Below are 20,552 nucleotides of genomic sequence, written 5' to 3'. Positions count from 1 at the left end.
TCTCCCTCTGCATCAGCTCTGTGTCATGGCCCCTGCTACCTTCTCTCTGTAGTTGGAGCTGATCCAGGAGATCGACCAGCTGGTCCTCTCTGATGATCAGGTGAACTCTCCCCTCAGATTCACATTGGGTGAGCGTCGCCTCGCTGTCCTTCAGCTCACGCCTGACTTGTTCTTCAAGGTAACTGAGGTAGAAATTCATTCGTGGTTCAGTCTCTCCGGAGTTGAATTCCATGTTTTCCAGTGTTCTCTCTCCTGTTGCAATGTGCACCTTTGGATTGTCAGTCAAACTGTCTCTGATACAAACTGCTGTCTGAGTGAATTTGTGTCAGAACTGTGTCCCAGTATTCAGTGGGTCGTTATGACGACAACAACATGTATTCTTATGTTTTTAATACAGATGGTTATTGATTCTGTTCCATTCTAGCTGTGATTCTATTGTTGCTATGGGACACCAGTTTGTTTATGTTTGAATATACAATATGAATGTAATTATTTCTGATGATTCCTAAAATATGGCAAAGAAACAACACAAATATGGAAGGGAAAAAGATGGATGCCTTTGCACAAGAGCGGTAGGCTACACACAAGTGTGCGCCAGGTGGGACGCCATTTTCTCTAACTCCAATAACCATGTGTGCTCAGCAACTGCCTATTATTTAAGATGTGCATTTACCACAATATTTATAAAGACATGGTGTGCACGTCCCACCTTCTGGCAGGTGCAGGACCAATGACAAGTGAAGTGAAAAAATGCAACACTGCTTTATGCTCCTATAATTTAATACAAAAGGCAACGTTTCGACCCTGCTGTGTCTTCTTCCAGGACTTAACCAGAGAATTTGAACAATGACAACTTCTCAGTCCCTCCCCCTCTTTTTGCTACAGCCCAAACGGTCTCCTAAGCCCCTCTAACATGCACAACGCCAAGTTGCTGCTGGTCTCTAGTGCAACATGTACTAGGTTCTCCAGTCAGGCACTGACTCAGATCTGGAGTTGGTTCCCAGCAGCTGTAAATGGCTGCCCACTGCTCCATTGAGAGATGGGTTAAATGAATGTACAATAAGGTCACATACCTTACCTTTTTATGCAATGATATTTGTATCTGTTCAAATAATGTTTTCAGCTTGATGTCACTCTGAATAGTGCAACACACTGTACTCAGGTTCCTCAAACTGTACTCAGGGTACTCAAACTGTACTCAGGCTACTGCTTGATAATGGGTAAAGATTTGGGATTTGAGCGCTGAATTTGGGCTATATAAATTTAGTTGACTTATCCAAGAGGGGCCTTCTGTGGCAGCAAGTCCTCTAAACTATTCAGCGATATAGGTCGATAATTTGTAACTTCTAATAGTTAATACACACAAATACACACAAACACAGGACTCCTCCCACCCAGCCCATCACCTTTTCACCCTGCTGCCCTCTGGGAAGCCATACAGGTCCATGACTTCCAGACTTATGAACAGTTTTTACCCATGTGCCATAAAATAATTTAAAACTAACAAATAATGGTGCAATAGCAGTCTTTCTGCAAATACAACTGAGCAATAACTGATTCTTGTTATTGTATTTACTTTGTTATTTTTTTTTCAGTGTCTTTTTGCCTTTTTAAGGGTACTGTATGTTTATTTGTATACCACTGAGGGTGAGTTAAGGAAACATTTCGTTGGAAAGCTGCTGTCCAATGACAATAACACATATTCTATTCTATTTTATCCTAGTCCTACCTTCTAATACCACCAATGGGAGCGTTTCATAAATTAGCGCCCCTGGCAGTTGCAGGAAGTACGATACGTTTTCCATCCTCATCTAAATTAAAGAGGTTACCTCTCTCTAAACCGTAACGGTCACAGTTTTAAACATGTTAACAGTATGAAGTGATCGCAGTTTAGACACAAAAACTACTTGTATTTAGAAAAACAATTTGTAATTGGTATTGGGCTAAACAATTGGTATTTGGGCTAAAATCAGATGCTACTTACCATTATGCACGTGACGTGGAACTTAACGTAGCTACGTTTGTTCTGAAAAGTAAAAACAAAACAAAAAAAGCGCTATTTACTTTAAACTGTAAATTGGACACATATCCCGGTCTCCTGTTTGACCCATCCAACCCAACAACATAGCTGCTTATGCCGAATATAGCGCTCTTATCGTACAGTCACTAAAGGGTGCCGCCATTATACTTGCTGTAAATATGAATCATAATTGCTGCTTGAACAAACAACATATGTGGGCGTTTTTTGGGGGAAAACGGTCTCATTTTTTCAACTATAGATGGTACTTACAGTATATTGAAATTAAAGTGTGTTAAGCCAAGTTAGCACAAACCAAGCAGGGACCAACAGCTCATATTTTGCCCAGGGCTTCCCTGTGAGCTGATCTGGCAATGACAACAAGTCACAGCTATAGTACAACACAATCATTTAAAATGTGGAATGTAAACTCCCCTCAGATTTCTAAAATCCCAACAGTCAACAGGACCTGATTGCCCTTAATTGCAGTTACAGCCCTGGAGCTGTTACAGAAGTTACATTTAAAAAACTGCACTTAACCTAAATATGATACACATGAGCCACAAGGACTATCAGCCACAAACAATGTACTTAGTGAATAATCCTGAATTGTTCATTAGCCAGAATAGTTGCCAAGGAAATATCTGACATGGATAAAAGTCTCATGATGATGAACTTGTGCCAAATACCACAACAAAGTATAGTCAGAAGTTGCTTATCATGAGATATTTGCCAATTACTGCCTCAACATTGACCATTTGGCTCAACACTAAACTGTCTCAAAATGACATTATGAGCATCGGTTGGTAATAATAAAGTCATCTTGGCATTGTGGGAACCCAGTGGTATCATTTTCACTACTAACGTTACATTTATTCTGTTGTGAAAATGGCAAACTGGCTGTGATACAATACCATGCATCCATACATGGCTTACACCACTAGAGGTCAGGGACAACGCTGGAAAAAAAACTAGAGGTCAGTGACTTCAACTTCAAAAGTCAATATCTCAAAAGTGACCTTAATTAAAGGAGATAAACACATGTATCATTGAAAAAATGTAAAAGTAACTAAAATTATAGTTGAGGATGAATACTGGTTGTGTGTGTATATGGAACAAATGCAATAACCCTTTATAGGATCATGACACAAACAGCAGCTGAGCATTATACTTGTTTGAGTGTGTATGTGTCCTCTACTGGTTCCTTAAATAACAAATTCATAATTGGAATGTCTATTAATAACACACAGACAGACCAGGTCACATAGCTGAGATGCTGAAATCAAAGGCCCTTGACTAGAGGAAAGGTTTCCTATGGTGCAGCAACTAGGTGTTTTATTTATCCATTACATCGCTAATCTATTATGTACTTTTATGGATTTTTATTTTATAAAAACATCAAAATGACATATTTCCAGAGCCCAACGTGTCTTATAAAGGGCTTATTGTGTCTAACCAACAGCCAAAAAGCAATTTACAGGGACATAAATTAGAGAAACCCAAGTAAATTAGAACTTCTGAGAAGTTGCAATTAACACAATATGTTTACTTCATTTAATGACAAATTATCAATCATGATTGTAAATGGAAAATGACCCAATTACCTATACCAGCACTAAATTATGAAAATAAATTAACATACAACGCAAGTTTACCCCCCCAACAACACAAACAAGCAGTGATATTACAGTTAAAAACATTCTGCAATCATCATTATGTAATATGTCTCTAATTTACCGCTTTAACAGACAAATCAGGGCTACATTGGTCAAAAATGTTTTCTATTTCATACAAAACTTTCCAATAACCAGAATTAACAAGAGGTTCAGAGAAGCATTTACAATGAGTTTTGGTTCTAACCAGAGAGGGATACTTATTTGTTTTGTTTTGTCAACTGACCACAGAACAAGAATTTGAAATGTACCACACGGCCTATCTCTCTTCAAGAAAAGTTTCTCCACAATAGAGCTGTGAGCTCCACTTTGTGGTGTTCCCACTCAAAAGTTTTGAACTGAAACAAAGAATTTCTCTCCTCCGGTCTCAGCTCAGTCCTCGCGTCTTTCATCACTCAGTCACAGGAACCATCTTTCCATCCATCTTTCCACCTCTCATCCACACGGGAGCAGTCGAACTCAGGCTTGCCCAGCCGGACGTTGATGTCATTGTGAATATGACAGAGCCACTGAGAAAGAGCATGGCGACTCCCGGTGTCCGGCTGATTGGTTTTCAATCTGCAGAGAGGAAATGGTACTTTAAGAAACCGCCTGATTTTGTCTAATCACATCTTAAAATGGAAGATCTGCTTGTGCTAAAACAACAAGCAAGTAAGATGCTACAAGACCTGATATGTAACTTTCAGCCTGCATATTGAATCTAAAAAAAAGGTCTGACCTGCCCCTAAGGTCCTCTGCACATTCATCACATGGAAAGAATTTGGAGAAAAGGTTGATGAACTGCCCCATCTCTTGCTGCTGGGTAGAAGATGGTTGATCAGGGTAATACGCAGCCATAGTGTGCAGGAAGGACCAGGTGTTTCGCCCCAACTCTTCCCTGTCCAATGGACATTGTGGGTCTTGTGGCTCCACCTCGGCAGCTTGGGTCTCCTGACAAAATCATACACACACACACACACACACACACACACACACACACACGCACACACTGGAGTCAATCAGCTGGTATTTTAAGAGGGGAACAAGCAGGGCATTTTGTGGCTCATTTGATTTGTGGTCATACATTTGTGGTCATAACATTGAGTGTTAACACTTATCTATGTTTATTCAAGCTGATTTATATATGTATACTCGACAGTCACTACACTTTATATCTTTGACTTTATATTTTTGATATTTTATACTGTTATATTCTTATATTTTTTTGTGTCAACGCTGCAAAGGGATTGCTTTAATCTCGTTGCACAAGTACCGTGTACTTGTGTATAATGACAATAAAAGGCATTCTATTCTATACATGCATTCCTCATATCCTGTCATACAGGCAGGTTCTTTACCACAGCTAGAAAATGACTAATTGTTTCTTGGAGATCAGGACCAAACAACTTGATAATTGGTATTAAAGGCCTTGGACCAGATGCGGGGACACTTTTCTTCTGCACAGTTGTTCCCAGGGGTCTCTACCATTACAGGATGAAACCCTAATTTCATAAGCATGGGACATATTGCGTCATGACGTAACAAACTTTCTGCTAAAGATCGGTGGAGAACAACACTTTAGCACATTGACAATTTAAAATAATATAAACTTCTATCTTCTGGTCAAGTCTAGCCAAACTTCACTACTGGGAATGTAATATTTCTACAGATCCTCCAAAAACTCCCGCCTTGACTTCATGTCACCTGTACAGGAGCTGCCGTCTGTTTCTTCTGGATCTTCATCCATGATTTAAAGTCCGTACAAGCTCTGCATGGCTTCTTTTTCACCCCCCCGGTCTGCTCCTGCTCTGTACCGGAGCTGTCCTCCGGTGGTTTCGCGGCCACTGCAAACGGAAAACCTTCAAAAACGCTCGGCTTGTCCGCAGATGATCCTCTCGGTCCCGTGGGCGCAGCCATGTTCGCTTTCTATTATGTTGTTACCCAATAACTCTGCCTGACCTATCCATACACCATTAGGGATGTCCGGCTGTTAAAATGCAGCTTCATCTGACAGGACACATTATCTTTTTTTTTTAAATATTTGACTCTGCGTGGACACTGCCACGGCCCAAGCTGCACAGCTCAATTAAAATGAGCGAAAATAACAGGAACATGGGGAAACTATTTGCGTAACAATCAACGATGAGTTTCTTCCGGACTTTTTATGTGCACGGAACTAGTTCCGGTTGGTATGTCAGTCATCTGTGCATGCCGCGCAGTGTTTCCTCTGGCAAAGTGTAAATGTATATCCTATTACACCATTTTAAACAGTTGACATTACATGTGTTTTATGCGGATATTGATTCAAAGCTAGATGTGTTGATTCGCTGTGTCTAAGTCCCACTGATTAGCCAGCTAGCCGGGTGGCAGCTAACCAAGCTAGCTAACAACCGTGGAGTGACACGTTTTTGTTTTCTGTTATTTCCTCTCATTGGCAGTTTAGCTGTAGCACACCTGAACCGCAACAATGGGTATCTTGGAGAAAATCGCGGAAATAGAGAGAGAAATCGCTCGGACACAGAAAAACAAAGGTAAGAGAGTCGCTAGGCTAAGGGTTAGCTACACCATGAACGAACTTGTAGCCATCTCTCTCTTCTCTATCTCTGTGTCGGCTGTCAGTGTTGTGTTACTCACGAATCTCACAGAAATTCAAGGAGATCCTGATCACTGACACCGTAAGCTTGATTACAGTTACAACCACAATTAAAGGAGCAATGCCCCAAAACGTGTTGTCTCCAAGCTATAGCGAATACTTTCAAATGAATTCTACTAAACTCCAATGAGGTGGTTGTGCTGGTATTAGCTTACACTTTACAGGGTTATAGCAACTTTTCTGCACTTCTTCCCTACATTATTTTTGAAGGCAGTGCAATAATTGATACATCTCGTGTCACAATTTCCTTTTTTCATTCATTTCCCCCCCCCCAGCCACTGAGTACCATCTGGGTTTGCTCAAGGCCAAGCTAGCCAAGTACAGAGCTCAGCTCCTGGAGCCCACCAAGTCAGCGGGGGCCAAAGGCGAGGGCTTTGATGTCATGAAATCAGGAGACGCTCGTGTTGCTCTTATCGGTTTCCCCTCCGTGGGTAAGGTACGTCAACCTGGCTTGTAATGGGTTGTGTTTTTCTGGTCTGGAGATCTGGATAGTCAAAACAAAATGTTCTTTTTACTTTCATAACCTTCATGTCAAAAATAACCAGAGTACTTGAACCAAGCCAGCATTGTTCTCACGTTTAAAGGCGCGAGGAAGAGAAGTGAAACATAATCCAAAGATTCTACATGTGCTCGTGTAATTGAATCCTCTGTTTGTGTCCCGCAGTCCACCTTCCTTAGTTTGATGACATCAACAGCCAGTGAAGCTGCTTCCTATGAGTTCACCACTCTCACCTGCATACCTGGTGTCATAGAGGTACACCCAGTCACACCACTAAACATCTTAAACCTTGGGTATCAGTGTGTTTACGTGTGTTATCTGTTGCTCTTCAGTACAAAGGGGCCAACATCCAGTTGCTGGATCTGCCAGGAATCATTGAGGGTGCTGCCCAAGGTATGCCGAGGCTTTGTGATTTTGTTTGCTAAAACACTAATTGAGCAGATGTTGGATGTCTGTGGTATATCTATTTTATTATTACGGTGTTAATAATAAGAAATGATCATGTGTTGGATTTCAGAGTTCTGATTCTTTCATTTTATAATTAAGATGCTGGCACTCATAGCAATGAGAAAAAGCGTGTTAGTGAGTGTTATGTTATACTCTGACCCCTGTTTTCCACCGGGCGTGTCTGCGCTGCGTTCCGGAGGCACTGCGAGCAATCGCAGCCATTCCAGTGCTTGATATTCCACCACACGCATCACGGCGCGTCCCTGAACCATGTGTGCAGCTGCTCTCCGCTCCTTTGAGGATATAGTCTAGGCAGATAAGACGCTCTGTGGTGTGGGCGCATGGAGGAGGATGGAAAAAAAAACAGCACAGACGCGCCTGGTGAATAATTGGGGTAACTCTTTGACTTTTTATAGGCAAGGGTAGAGGTCGGCAGGTCATTGCTGTTGCCAGGACAGCAGACGTCGTCATCATGATGTTGGATGCCACCAAAGGAGATGTTCAGAGGTGTGTGTGTGTGTCTGTCTGTGTCTCTGTGTCTGTTAGGGATGTACCAATATTGGTGTTGCCTCAAATACTGCCTGAAATGCTGGTATTGGGAAGTACTAAAGTTCATACACTGATCAGATACCACGTATTAAAGCCCTTAAAGTAGTTTGATTTATGTTCTTTTTTCATTATGTGGCTCATGTTGATTATGATCATACATGCATTCCTCATATCTTGTAATACAGGCAGGTTCTTTACCACAGTCAGAAATGACTAATTGTTTCTTGGAGATCAGGACCAAACAACTTGATAATTGATATTAAATGCCTCGGACCAGATGTAAGGGACACTTTTCTTCTGCACAGTTGCTCCCATTTTATAATTTAGATGCTGGCACTCATAGTAATGATAGTTATACACCCATCCGATACCACATAAAGCCCTTAAAGTAGTTTATTCATGTTCTTTTTCCGTTTTAACTGACTATCTAACTGGATAAAAAAAGTTTGCTGGCGTTCATTGTTTGTGCGTGCTCATGTTTCACAAAGAGTTTAACCTGAGCCAGACCGACGACAAAGATAGAAATCATATCACATCCATACAGAGATAGTAGTATACAGTTGTTAAAACATAATAAAATATATGACACATTGGTATAGGATCGGTTCTTGGTATCGGGCGTTACAAGTTCAGGTATCAGGATCGGTATCGGGAAGCATACACTGTGTCTGTCTGTGTGTGTCAGTCTGCTAGAGGGAGATTGAGAGGCATTTAAGTAATTTTATCAACTAATTCTTGCCTTCAATTTCCTTTTTTTTATCTTTCTAGAGAACTTCTAGAGAAAGAGTTGGAGACGGTGGGCATCAGACTCAACTGCTCAAAACCAAATATTTATTTCAAGGTACATTTTCTATCATCCTCAGCCATGAATATCAACAGCTAAGTTGTTGAAACATTGTTGCAAATTAAATCTGTGTTGAGGAAAAAAATGGACTGATTGTTAGAGTAGATAAAAGAATAGGAAATCCACCGCATAGGACCCTATGTACAGTTGTGTTCAGAATAATAGCAGTGTGTTTAAAAAAGTGAATAATGCTTAAAATCCTTTAGAATAGCTTTTAATTCCATAATATCAATGCATTGGGAACACTGCACATTCAATTCCGAATCAAAACATGACAAATCAAGTTTGTGTTCTACCTTTACAGAAAGTGAAGAAAAAGGAATATTAGGCTGGTCAAGAAAATAGCAGTTTTTGCATTTTTCTTTACAAACTCAAACATTTAACTGTATAAACTGAAAAAAAAATTGTCTCAAGGTTTTGCTTTACTTTGAATCACTGCAGTAATATTTAGTTGCATAACCATTATTTTGGAGAACTGCTTCACATCTGTGTTGCATGGAGTCACCTGTGAACTGGTATTCCAGCCTACTGGGTTTGGCCTCGGGAACGGCATTTTCCATGGGATTGTGGTCCGGGGATTGGGCTGGCCACTCCATAACATCTATCTGTTCATCAATTCAAATCATCAGACTTTGCTCGCTTACTGGTATGTTTGGGGTCATTGTCTTGTTTTAGTTTGTCATGATTCAGGAGGTTAGTGATATTGGACTTCTATTGTTTTGAACACAACTGTATGTTCATTTTAAATAGCTGTAAAAGTACTATACAGCATATATGGCATTAATGGTCTTTGCTGCTAGCAGAGCAAAAAAAACATCCACCCATCCACCCAGTAGCTTGTCAGCTCCAAAAATGAATGCTGGAATTATAATGCTAAACTTGGTAAAAATGTGTTATTTATCTCTCTCTCTGTAGCCCAAGAAAGGGGGCGGCCTGTCCTACAACTCCACAGTTCCTCTCACCCACTGCTCTGAGAAGCTTGTTCAGCTCATCCTTCACGAATACAGTATCCTTAACTCTGCCAGCATACAGGAAAATAAGATTACATGATTTAGTGTCTTGTCCGCTTCCCCTTTTCACTGTAGGCCTTTTCAGCCCTCTTGTCACTTCTATGGACTTGTTAATAAGTCCCATTATTATGTGGCTGATTTCCTTCACCCCTTCTCCTCAGAAATCTTTAATGCAGAAGTCCTCTTCAGGGAGGACAGCACACCAGATGAATTCATTGACGTCATCGTCGGGAACAGAGTTTACATGCCTTGCCTTTATGTATGTCAGTCTCATCATCGGGGTTGGGTCAAAAGCTCATCCTTTTAAAGCCTTTAAACCCATAGAAACTCATCTGTGAAGCAAAACAGAATAATCACTATATGTTAAGTTCTGATGTTATGGTAAATCGCCCTTTGTCTGTTGTTTTGTTTTTAAGCTTGGGTACATTTGTTTGCGGTCTCTTTTTTTCCTCCTCACATTTGTGGTATTCACAGGTGTACAATAAGGTGGATCAGATCTCCATCGAGGAGGTGAACCGCCTGGCTCACAGACCTAACAGTGTTGTCATCAGGTCAGATATCTCAATGCAGTCTTGGTTGGAAGCTGCCATCTTTCTGTTTTTGTACGTGGGAGTTAAACAGCTTCCTGCTTTTCTGTCTACATGTATATTTCAGTTGTGGGATGAAGTTGAACCTGGATTACCTTCTGGAGAGTTTATGGGAATACCTAGCGCTGATTTGCATTTACACTAAGAAAAGAGGAGGTACACACTTTATTTTTGTATTCACTCAGACTGCCACAAGCACATGAATACCTTATAAATTAAACGTGTGTTCATTTCTTCTTTTTCCATTAGAGCGCCCAGACTTTAATGATGCAATCATTATGAGACGAGGAGCATCTGTAGAACATGTGGTAAGTAAAACACACATGAATTCACACATAAACTCGAGACCAACATTTGTACATGAACAATAACGCTAGAGTAAGTAGACCAGCTTCAATCGTATTTCTTTAATTGTGTTTTGCTCTATCCCCCCACAGTGCCATCGAATCCACAGAACCTTAGCTGGCCAGTTCAAATATGCCCTGGTTTGGGTAAGTTTTCAGAGGCAATGACCTTTAGAAACTTTAAAAACAAAGTGATTTGCCTTAAGTTCCACAAACTGTCTGACCTAATTTCCTAATGTTCGCCTATTGAGTAACACAAACAAAGATAGTTGTTGTAGTTGGTGTCGCTGCCCAATGTGAGTCGAGTGCAGATTTAAACGGTTTACGGCATAATGTCCTACTGAAATTTGTAAAATCCATTAAATAATAAACTGTCCTCCTTATAATCAATAACAGAAGATGGAAATCATTTCACAAACGTTTTAGCTATCTATGATTGTTTGATTGCTAACGTTGGCTCAAATCGCCAATCAAGTGGCAGCCTTTGTTGTTTGATTGCTAACTTGTAGCCAGCAGTGAACGAGCTTCATCAAGTAGGTTAATTTTTACAGCACTGACATTAGAGAAGTCTCTCGTTAGCATCTTGTAAGCTACTTGTCGCAAAATGATGCATGCGCATCTCACATCTTCTCTCGTCGCAAAGTGACGCATGCGCGACTCAAATCTTCACTGGACTTACATCGGGCAGGACAGTTGTCATGGATAGGTGGTACTTTTTTTAATGGTGGCCCTTCTACTATAGGTGTAGTGGTACACAAAGCTCATGCAGTTTTGTGGTGACAATACAGGATGTTTTTTTGATCAGTTTTTTCAGAATTAAAGAAATCCAATATGTGCTTTTATTTTGGAAAAAAAACAGCACTAAACGGTAGTTCATGGGTCATAGTTATCGTTGTAAAATATGCATATCAGATAAAAGGTTTCAGTGGGTTCCTGACACAAAGTTAGTACATCTTATATTGAAAGTTAAGTGAATTAGGACAGAATTCACCACTGAACATCTTTGCTTAGTCCTACTAAATGGTAATTCCAGCCACACTACAAAAATGACTCAAACAACTGTACTTCTTTTATAGCATCCATAATAACGTTGCAATATATTGTTTTAGTGTGGTGTTGATGTTGCTTTAATCCCTCTATGGGTTGTGAAACAGAAATCTATGCACTTACAGTTAGAAATATAGTTAGTACAGAATTTATACTTGATATTATATATAGCATGGCACTGGGTCACAGTGTATACACACCCCAACTGTAAACGATGTTATTGTACTGCAGCATCATTGAATGTCCATACTTACATCATTAGCTGCAATAAAAACAGCTGCAGCTCAAAGAATCTTTGGATTAGATGTGTGAGAGGAAAAGGCACTGACAATAATAAGCACCATATTCAGTGGGGACTCAGTTGACTTTCCTAGATTAAAATCACCCTTTGAGTTACAGCTGTGTTTTCTGTGCCATGACACATGAGAAGCAGAGTAGAGCGAATGCAGAAGATCTCAAGTTCACTGTGTAGGGATTCACTACATTTGAAACCCAAACAAACATGAGGGAAAGGACTGAACTGTATCGCATGTTGGTCTTCCAGGGAACCAGTACCAAGTACAGCCCTCAGAGGGTCGGCCTAACGCACATCATGGAGCACGAGGATGTCATCCAGATCGTTAAGAAGTAAAACACTGTCCTGATCGGACAGAGGAGCTACGGAGCAGCACGAGTTCAGATGGAAAAAAGACCCACTGTACAGTAGATATACAGCAATGAAAAATTAGCCGCCATTCTTATTTTGTATATTAAAATTAACAAAATGCATTGAAGAGAGCAGGTTTTAGTTGGCTGTGGAGAGGAAATGGTATATTTTACCTTTTGATTATAAGAAGATACATTGATTGAACGAGAAAATGGAGAGGGAAAAGAATAAAGTCCATGAAATGTTTAATCAATCCCTGTGTTTGTTTAATTTGTATAAGTTTCATCTTTGTGTAATTGGTAAATTTAAACAGTATCCCATCTGGATTGCCTTCAGTCACATGCTCACCTCTATTTCCTGGACCTAATTCCTTTGCAGGAAGCTGCTTTTTGCCTTAAACATATGGACCTCAAAATGTTCATAATAAATAAGTAATCATGAAGTAAAAAGTCATACAAATACATACAAACAATATATAAATATAAGACTACGAAACAAGAATATCTAACTCCGTTCAATTCCTTAAGAAATGTTATTTTATCATTCTCATTTTCATAATATGACAGTATTTGTGGTTCATTTTTATTTTAGGTTAGAAATTTGAAAAACACTTCAAATTTCAAATGTTTAGACCTTCAATAACACATTTTTTGGTCACTTGGGGTCAGCGGGAACTGACATGAATTGACATCCAGCGGTTAAGGAGCAACATTATTCATTTGGAGTCGTGTTTCTGGCCTCCTGGAGAATGTAAGTCCAATATTCTCTTTTCTTTTAGTTCTGTTTTTGTCTCCACTCACTTCTGAGGGAAACATCTGACTCTTTTTAAGATATTTGGCTAGCTATGTTTAACAGCTAGCTAACTGAAGTTGCTAACTTAAAGCTGTTGGCAGTTTGTTGCTAGGCAGCTTGCTAGCTTACAGTTGATTTTTCAGAACTTGATGCAGTGCCATGAGAGCGTTGAGACTGAAGCAGAACAGTAAACTTGTGGGTTGTAAAACAAAAATGACCGGAAAGATGCTAACGCTCTGCAGGGCTGAGATGAGCTGCGGAGAAACCTTGCCAACTTTGGAAGATTAATGTTAAAACAACCCTTTAAGTACCAAACTGCACATCCGCCAGTCCGCACAGTGAGGACAAACATCCAAGCAAAACACAATTTTGAGTGGAGGGTGACTTTAACTAAGGCTGTAAAACTCCCCAATATGAACAAGAATTTGATAAAAATATAAGTTTACTTGGACCATAAAGTATATTAAAATCATCAAATGCACTGCTTGGCCTCACTGTAAGACCATATGGTTTAGAGTCCCTCAGATGAGCATCCTGCAACCTGTATCCCTACTCAGCTGTACAGCAGGTGAGGGTCAGCCACCTCCAACCCCTCCCCACTGCCTCCATTCCTACTGCCCAGCTGTTTGTGTCCTGCTTCCCAATGCTCCAAGGCAGGCTGACCAGACAGTATGGACTCCCAGCCAATGCTCCCCATTCATTTGCACACGCACAGACACAAAAGCACCATTAAATATTAACAAGCATCACTTAGGGCTAGGAGAGGGGGACTGAGTGGGAGGCTTTACGAAAGAGAGAGAGAGAGAGAGAGAGAGTGGCTGTGAGTTTACCACTGCCCTTCAAAGATGCCTTAAAGATGTCTCGTCTGAGTGAACCCTGGATGGAGAGATTCTGCTTTGGGATAACCTAAAGAGGAGAGCAATGATGGAGGGATAATATTGTGGAGGAAGAGAAAAAACAAAGGTACGGTCCAATGGGTGTGTATTGTGTGGAGCAGGCATGACACTTGATGCTGCCTGGCTCCATATGGCATGGCTAAGACTGAGTTTGTGTGTGTGTTGTGCCAGTGCACACAAGCAAAAACCAGGAGTTTAATTAGAGTGTTTTTATACGCCTTTTTTCATAGAGTTTATATTCCCTCGTTATTTAAAGCTGTAAGCTGAATTTCTAAAAGTGAGTTTAGTCTTAATGAGAAAAAGTATTTTGCAGTCTTGCCACTCATCACTCAGCTCATTTTAAACTGATAAATAGCAACCCGTGTGTTTTCCCATGTGCAATATTAATCCAACCCATTTTTTTGCTATAGAGCTGCAGGAATTATTCAATTAATTAAATTCCCAGATAATCAACTAGCCTTGTTTGAGTCATTTTTCAAGCAAATATGCCACAAAAAAATCCTGTTTTACCCTCTCAAATGGTATGATTTTATATGTTTCTCTGTTTTATCATAGTTATCTGAATATATGAACATTAGTTGGCCAATGCCATTCATTTATGTATTTTTTTAAATAGTCTTCAATATCATGTGAGCTTTTCCCAGTGTGGCATAGTGACTATTAGGCGGTAAATTTAGACTTGATGGATGCAGCCCAACATGGTTAAATGACTCAAACCAAAATTTGCTATAATATTGTGTACTAGGTCTTAAATAATTTTAAACCAGTCTTAATTGTCCTACATCCAGGCAACACTGTCTCTAATGCTGTCTTCTTTTTATTCTGTGGTGTTTTAGTTCTTTCTTTCACTATCCAAATAAAATTTGAGTCTATAATGACTACAAAAGAGACCAACAGTCAATCTACTTTTGTGTTATTGGTGCGAGTCTCTTTTAGATTGCACCACAGACATAAAACAGATTTTATTCTTCAGCTATGGGGAAGTGCAAGTTTAATGGCTTAAAAAACTGAATTTAGGGCTTAGTTGATGTTGTGATAAAGGTCTTCAATTTCATTCATCTTGTCGTTAAATAGGTTTTAAAACGTCTTACATTTGGTGAAATGTTCAGAAATCCTAATATAAACCGTCCCAATGTACCATTGTGTGTCTTTAGTGCTTTCATAGAGTTCACCACCATATTTTTACACAGATGTCTTATTATTATTTTGTTTTTTCAGCAAAGCTAGCACACACATATTTGATCAAATGCTGTATATTGTTATAGTATAGACAAAACTACCCTGGAAAATGGCTATGTAGGTCTAGGAGATTTACTGTTGGATCCCAGTAGTCTATGTGATCATTACAAAAACCTTTTTTGTTGTTGTTGAATTAATACATATAGTATGTACATTTTCAGGCTGACAAGATACCAACCGTAGACAACACGTGCCAGCATTTGAGACATGTATCAGGACCCTGATTACTTTGTCTCTTCTGCCCTCTTCTGCTTCAGCCGGCTCGTTACATGAAGCTGCTGAGCTGAGCTGAGAGTCCAATCAGGTTATCACAGTGAGAGGTCTATTTAAACACTGAAAACCTATCAGAGGGAAATGTCTGACCTTCAATTAAATGTAGACTCACTCATGGGTGAATATTAACTTTATGAAATACAGTTAAACAAACATTGGCCAAAATTGAAGAGTTGAATTGATTTGACAGTAAAGTTTTTTTTTATCCCTCCGATTATACAGGGAATGGCTAAATTCTTAGTGTGGACCACTACTGGTTACATACTACTCTATGGAAAGAATATCCTAGGAAGAACACACTATGATATTTATACACACTTTACACTTTACATTATAGATGTGGAACCCAGTTTTTTTTAACCTAAGGACGTTTAGATTGGGACTTTATGCAGTACAATACATGTGTTCTTTTTGCTTTTATTTTGGCGCAATGTGGAGGGAGCTTCTTAAAAGTCCCATGACATGGTGCTCTTTGGATGCTTTTATCTAGACATTAGTGGTCCCCTAATACCCTATCTGAAGTCTCGTTCCCAAAATTCAGCCTTGGAGCAGAATTACAGCCACTAGAGCCAGTCCCACAATGAGATCTCCCTAGTATGTGCCATTTCTGAAGGCAGTCTGTAGCTTTTGAGGAGGAGAGAGGGGGGCAAGGTGGAGGTTGGGGGTGTGGCCATGACCAACTGCCACTTTGCTCGTTTGAAGATGTCTCCTGTCTTAAGGGTGGGCCAAATTCTCTAGGCGGGCAAAGCAGAGAAAGGGGAGGTAACCTTGCCCCTTATGACCTCATACGGAGCAAGATTCCAGATCGGCCCATCTGAGCTTTCATTTCCTCGAAGGCAGAGCAGGATACACAGGGCTTGGTTTACACCTGTCGTCATTTAAAAACCTCATAAAGTGAAGTTTTCATGCCATGGGACCTTTAAAGCTTTAGTGGGTAACTTTTTGATATTTATGAACGTCCGTCACATTCAGGCCATTAATCTAATCAAGACTAACAGCTCCACAAACCTCTGTTTTCTTAGTATGACTATGTTTAGAAGATTGTGGCCTCTGGTGACTTTCCCGCCCAGAAACTCCAGTAAAGATAACTATGTATTTTGAGGAGTGGATGGGTGCGGCAGAAACTACGCACCATAGCATTAACAGGGACTGGTTTTTGTTCCCCTGTCCATAAAAAACATGTTTCATAAGACAAAAAACAAAGCGCAGATTTAAGCCTACAGTACTGTATGTATGCTGAACCTTTCTTTAGTCAGCCTACCTACAAAAGTAGAGTTTAACTGCTTCATGATTAAGGTTTTCTTCTCTGCACACCAAACAAAGAATTCATTCAGTATTTCAAAAGACTCACTTCAGACCTTCAGTATATGAAGCACACAGTAATTCTATAATCAAACAGGCAGAACAAATGGATGAATAGTCTTTAGCTGAGCATATATACTATAGGCTAACAGACTGCGGTGTACTACATTTACCTTAATGTTAAGCTAAACTCTTTTAAGGCCTTTAACAAATGATCAGGTTGTTTTCTGTGTACTGATGTTTGTCCAGGGGATAAATGAGCTCATTGATGTACATAAAGGAGCTAAACAGAGAAACACTAATACGGCATTCACTCATTCATAGATTCTCACGCAATTTAAAGTTTGTCCTTTTGAAGAGACTGTGTGTGTGTGTGTGTGTGTGTGTGTGTGTGTGTGTGTGTGTGTGTGTGTGTGTGTGTGTGTGTGTGTGTGTGCGCGCGCGCGCGCGCGCGCGTGCGTGCGTGCGTGCGTGCGCGATACCTTTTGTGGTGTGCGCATGTGAAGAGTTCTGATAAGGCTCCCTAACAAACAAACAAAACAAACAAATGTTTCACAACCTATTCACTAAAGGGGTTTCATAACAAATCACTCGTTAGGCTCTGACGTTAGGGTGCCGGTGTGGAAGGATGAATACTGTGTGTGTGTGCGTGTGCGTGTGCGTGTGCGTGTGCGTGTGCATGCATGCGTGCCTGTGTCTGTGTGTGTCTTTGTAATCCTTCCATTAATGCACAATGACTCACACAATTGTTTACTTGAGCACTTGAGCAGTGGTGGAAAAGGCAGCACTACACACACACACACACACACACACACACACACACACACACACACACACACACACACACACACACACACTGTACAATTGTAGCATGTTTACTAAGAAACCTAATCACTGCACTACTGATGCATGGATTTATATAAAGAGTAATCTTTTACCTGCACCAAATACTTTCTTTACTCAGTATTGTACATCTTACTGTAGAGCTAAACACTGAGGCCTAAATGAAGCAATAAAGGGTATGTTGACCATCCAAGGCCCATTGTGTGTCCAGATGGGCTGTGTTATTTTGGGAACGGTGTGTCTGTGTGTGTGCAGAGGGCTGTAGAACATCAACTGAGGATGCAGAAGAGGAGACAGTGCTGACAGAAGCCAGTAGGGTAGATTTCTTTTACTCAAGACAACGTGTGAGTTCGTCAGACGTTTTGGTGGATATAAGAGCTCTAAATCTCAACTGTCACTCAAACAAACAGATGAGGTAAGATAAACCAAACCCAAACACTGCATGTTATTATAAAAAAATAAAGTATACTGCCATGAGAGGGTATGGCAGTTCATAAATAGCATTTTTTGAATTCAGCGTCTCTGTTTGATGGGCTTGTTGTAGCTCAGGTGGGTTTATACTAGCAGTGATGCTCGAGCAGCCCAGCGGCCGTCTGAGGAAATAGAAAAGGAGTAGAACTGGGAGTTAGTTCATGTTGTTGTCTGATTAAATGGTGTTATCACTCTTTTTTTTAATTTTTTGGGGTTTTTTTTGCAAAGAAAAACAACAAAGAAGAATCTGTTTATTTTATTTGCAAATGGCATGTACCACTGCATGAAAGTCTGCTGAAACTTGGAAGAGTTATTTTTTTGGCATTAAACATGTATAATTGGCCTTTAAATTGTAGGTTTAAAATTGTTTATAATTTTGGTCACACTTTCAAACTTTAAAAGCTCATAAAGGCAAAGTTGCTACATAACTAAACTACACATCACAGTTGTGTTGACAAAACCCAGAAGAATTATGAGTCAAAATGCACAACAGCCTGCTATAACAAGTAATAAAAGCCTTTTTTTTTGCATTTATTGTTGTAGTTGATCCCGGGGTGTTCTTTATTTCAACAAGGTATTATAGTGATTTAGTGTTGCACTTCCATAAAGTTGGTGGACTCACAAGAAACAGACTTAAAAAAGAATGATCAGAATTAAGGCATCAGAGGCCGAAATATTAAAACTTTCAGTCCCTAGGGTAAGCCATGCTCCGGAAATGTTGGCTCCTACATTTTCCATAATGCAACTCCATATTGTCTTTCTTTGGAACCTTGAAAAGCTCCCTCTAGATGCACAGAAGACATTAAACTTATGTTTTCACTGGATGTGCTTGTGATTCCTGCATCGCAGCGTCCGCTAAATGCTAAAATTGCCCAGCTTTTCCAAGTAGTCTGTGATTGTATTGATCTAGAAATTGAAGGAACAGCCCATGTAAAGTTTTAATGCCCAAAATCTTGAAGATTTATTTTTTGTGTCTGTGTGTGATACTACCACTACGCACTAGCATTACAATTCACTTGTAACAAATATATTAGGGTCAAAGTCAGCATCTCATTTTCAGGTCTATTATTAGCAGTGCATCCATCCAAGTGTTGGTGTTTGATCCTCTGTGGCAGGCCTTCAGTGTGTTAGCAGCCGCTGGCATCTCTCCGTTGTCGAGTCACGGAGTAATCTGGCCGCAAAAGGTTAAGACCTGAATGAGGCTTAAAGGCTTACAGGAAACCTGAATCCTGCCTCCTCACCTTCTCTGTCTGAAAAGACGCTCTCTCCCTTGCTGTCACGTTGTCCATCATTTTTCCAGTGGCAGAGTAATGTTGTGTGAATATTGTCTGGGTGCTTTTACCCTCATACCATATTTTATTATGATCAAAAATATTTAGGGACGTCAATGTCGGTCTGTCTGTCATTCAGTCTACCGCTTGGTCCTTACTTAAATATCGCATAGACTACTGGATGGATGGATGGATGGATGGATGGATGGATGGATGGGTGTGTGTGTGTGTGTGTGTGTGTGTGTGTGTGTGTGTCTTTCCAGATGATTCAGAGTAGCACTTGCATTCAGTGATCGCTTGCAATCTTCATTATGAGGTGTGTGTGTCTGTGTGTGTGCGTTCGTGCGTCAATCTCTAGATAGTCTTTCCAGATGATTCAGAGTAGCACTTGCATTCAGTGATCGCATGCAATCTTCATTATGAGGTGTGTGTGTGTGTGTGTGTGTGTGTGTATATATATGTGTGTGCGTGCCTGCCTGCCTGCCCCATAGTCACTAAATGAGCCTGTTGGCTGTGCTCTGCTCAGGTGATCTCCTTTATTAGTTGTGTGTCGCTGAGTGCGTCTGCTGAAAGCGTGTTGTCAGTGATTGACACGTAGATGAAGAGACTCTCCCCTTCATCTGTCACTCTCTCACTTGCTCTCCTTTGTCCCTCTGTATCACTCTGTTATCTCTCCATCTTTTGTTTCTCACTATAACCATCTTTCTCCGTCCTATTTTGTTTTCTAGTTCTGTCGTCTCCCGCTAGTTACTAGTTTAAGTAAGTTTACTTTTAGTTCATTTTTCATTTCACATCCTTTTCTCAATTCCTTTCAGTGAGTCCGTGTCTGTCCCTCTCCCTCGTTTCATTCCCACTTTTTTTCTGCTCAGCATCTTATCAACAGTCATGTAATCTGCAGTTCATTCATCAGCAGTTCGTTGATGCACCTCTCTCTTTGCCTGTGCCCCCCTTTCCCTCCTTACCTTTCCCCACCTCCTCCATCTCTGTCATCTGCGCTCTTTTCATTACCAGTTCACTCAGTCAACAGACCACATCAGCCAGACAGCAGACACATATCAAGTAGATCTCTTTGTGTGTCTCACCTGTTCGGTGACCAACAACCTTCACTGTGTGTTCATCTGATGAGACAGGATGGAACTTTTGAACTTTCCTCTGTGCCACTTGCTGTGT

General features: G+C 40.3%; 2 protein-coding genes and 1 long non-coding RNA gene across 4 annotated transcripts; 2 read left to right on the top strand and 1 right to left on the bottom strand.

Annotated features, from left to right (window-relative positions):
- Positions 1-3,384: 3,384 nt before the first annotated feature.
- gfer (growth factor, augmenter of liver regeneration (ERV1 homolog, S. cerevisiae)) lies at positions 3,385-5,769 on the bottom strand. Its single transcript, XM_032536511.1, has 3 exons — positions 5,374-5,769; positions 4,409-4,620; positions 3,385-4,248 (listed from the first exon to the last, which is right to left on the bottom strand). The coding sequence occupies exons 1-3, from the start codon at positions 5,584-5,586 to the stop codon at positions 4,086-4,088; spliced, it is 588 nt and encodes a 195-aa protein (XP_032392402.1). The 5' UTR covers positions 5,587-5,769; the 3' UTR covers positions 3,385-4,085.
- Positions 5,770-5,797: 28 nt separating this feature from the next.
- On the top strand, positions 5,798-12,548 carry drg2 (developmentally regulated GTP binding protein 2). 2 transcript variants are annotated; one of them, XM_032536500.1, is made up of 14 exons: positions 5,798-5,904; positions 6,108-6,200; positions 6,598-6,758; positions 6,987-7,076; positions 7,154-7,214; positions 7,685-7,775; positions 8,586-8,658; positions 9,577-9,667; positions 9,833-9,930; positions 10,146-10,222; positions 10,326-10,414; positions 10,508-10,566; positions 10,696-10,749; positions 12,194-12,548. In XM_032536500.1, exons 2-14 carry the CDS (start codon positions 6,137-6,139, stop codon positions 12,278-12,280), a joined length of 1,095 nt encoding a protein of 364 aa, XP_032392391.1. In that variant the 5' UTR covers positions 5,798-5,904; positions 6,108-6,136; the 3' UTR covers positions 12,281-12,548. The 2 variants fall into 2 exon arrangements, with proteins under 2 accessions (XP_032392391.1, XP_032392392.1); XM_032536501.1 differs by having other exon boundaries at positions 5,811-5,906; positions 6,105-6,200.
- Positions 10,757-12,149, top strand: LOC116702350 (uncharacterized). The gene is made up of 2 exons (XR_004335133.1): positions 10,757-10,873; positions 11,291-12,149. It is a non-coding gene; the product is annotated as an uncharacterized LOC116702350 (long non-coding RNA).
- Positions 12,549-20,552: the final 8,004 nt, after the last annotated feature.

This window comes from Etheostoma spectabile, chromosome 15 (assembly GCF_008692095.1).
Source record: "Etheostoma spectabile isolate EspeVRDwgs_2016 chromosome 15, UIUC_Espe_1.0, whole genome shotgun sequence".
NCBI lineage: Eukaryota > Metazoa > Chordata > Actinopteri > Perciformes > Percidae > Etheostoma > Etheostoma spectabile.
The sequence above is the reverse complement of the archived record's forward strand: the minus strand, read 5'-3'. Positions and strand labels throughout refer to the sequence as shown.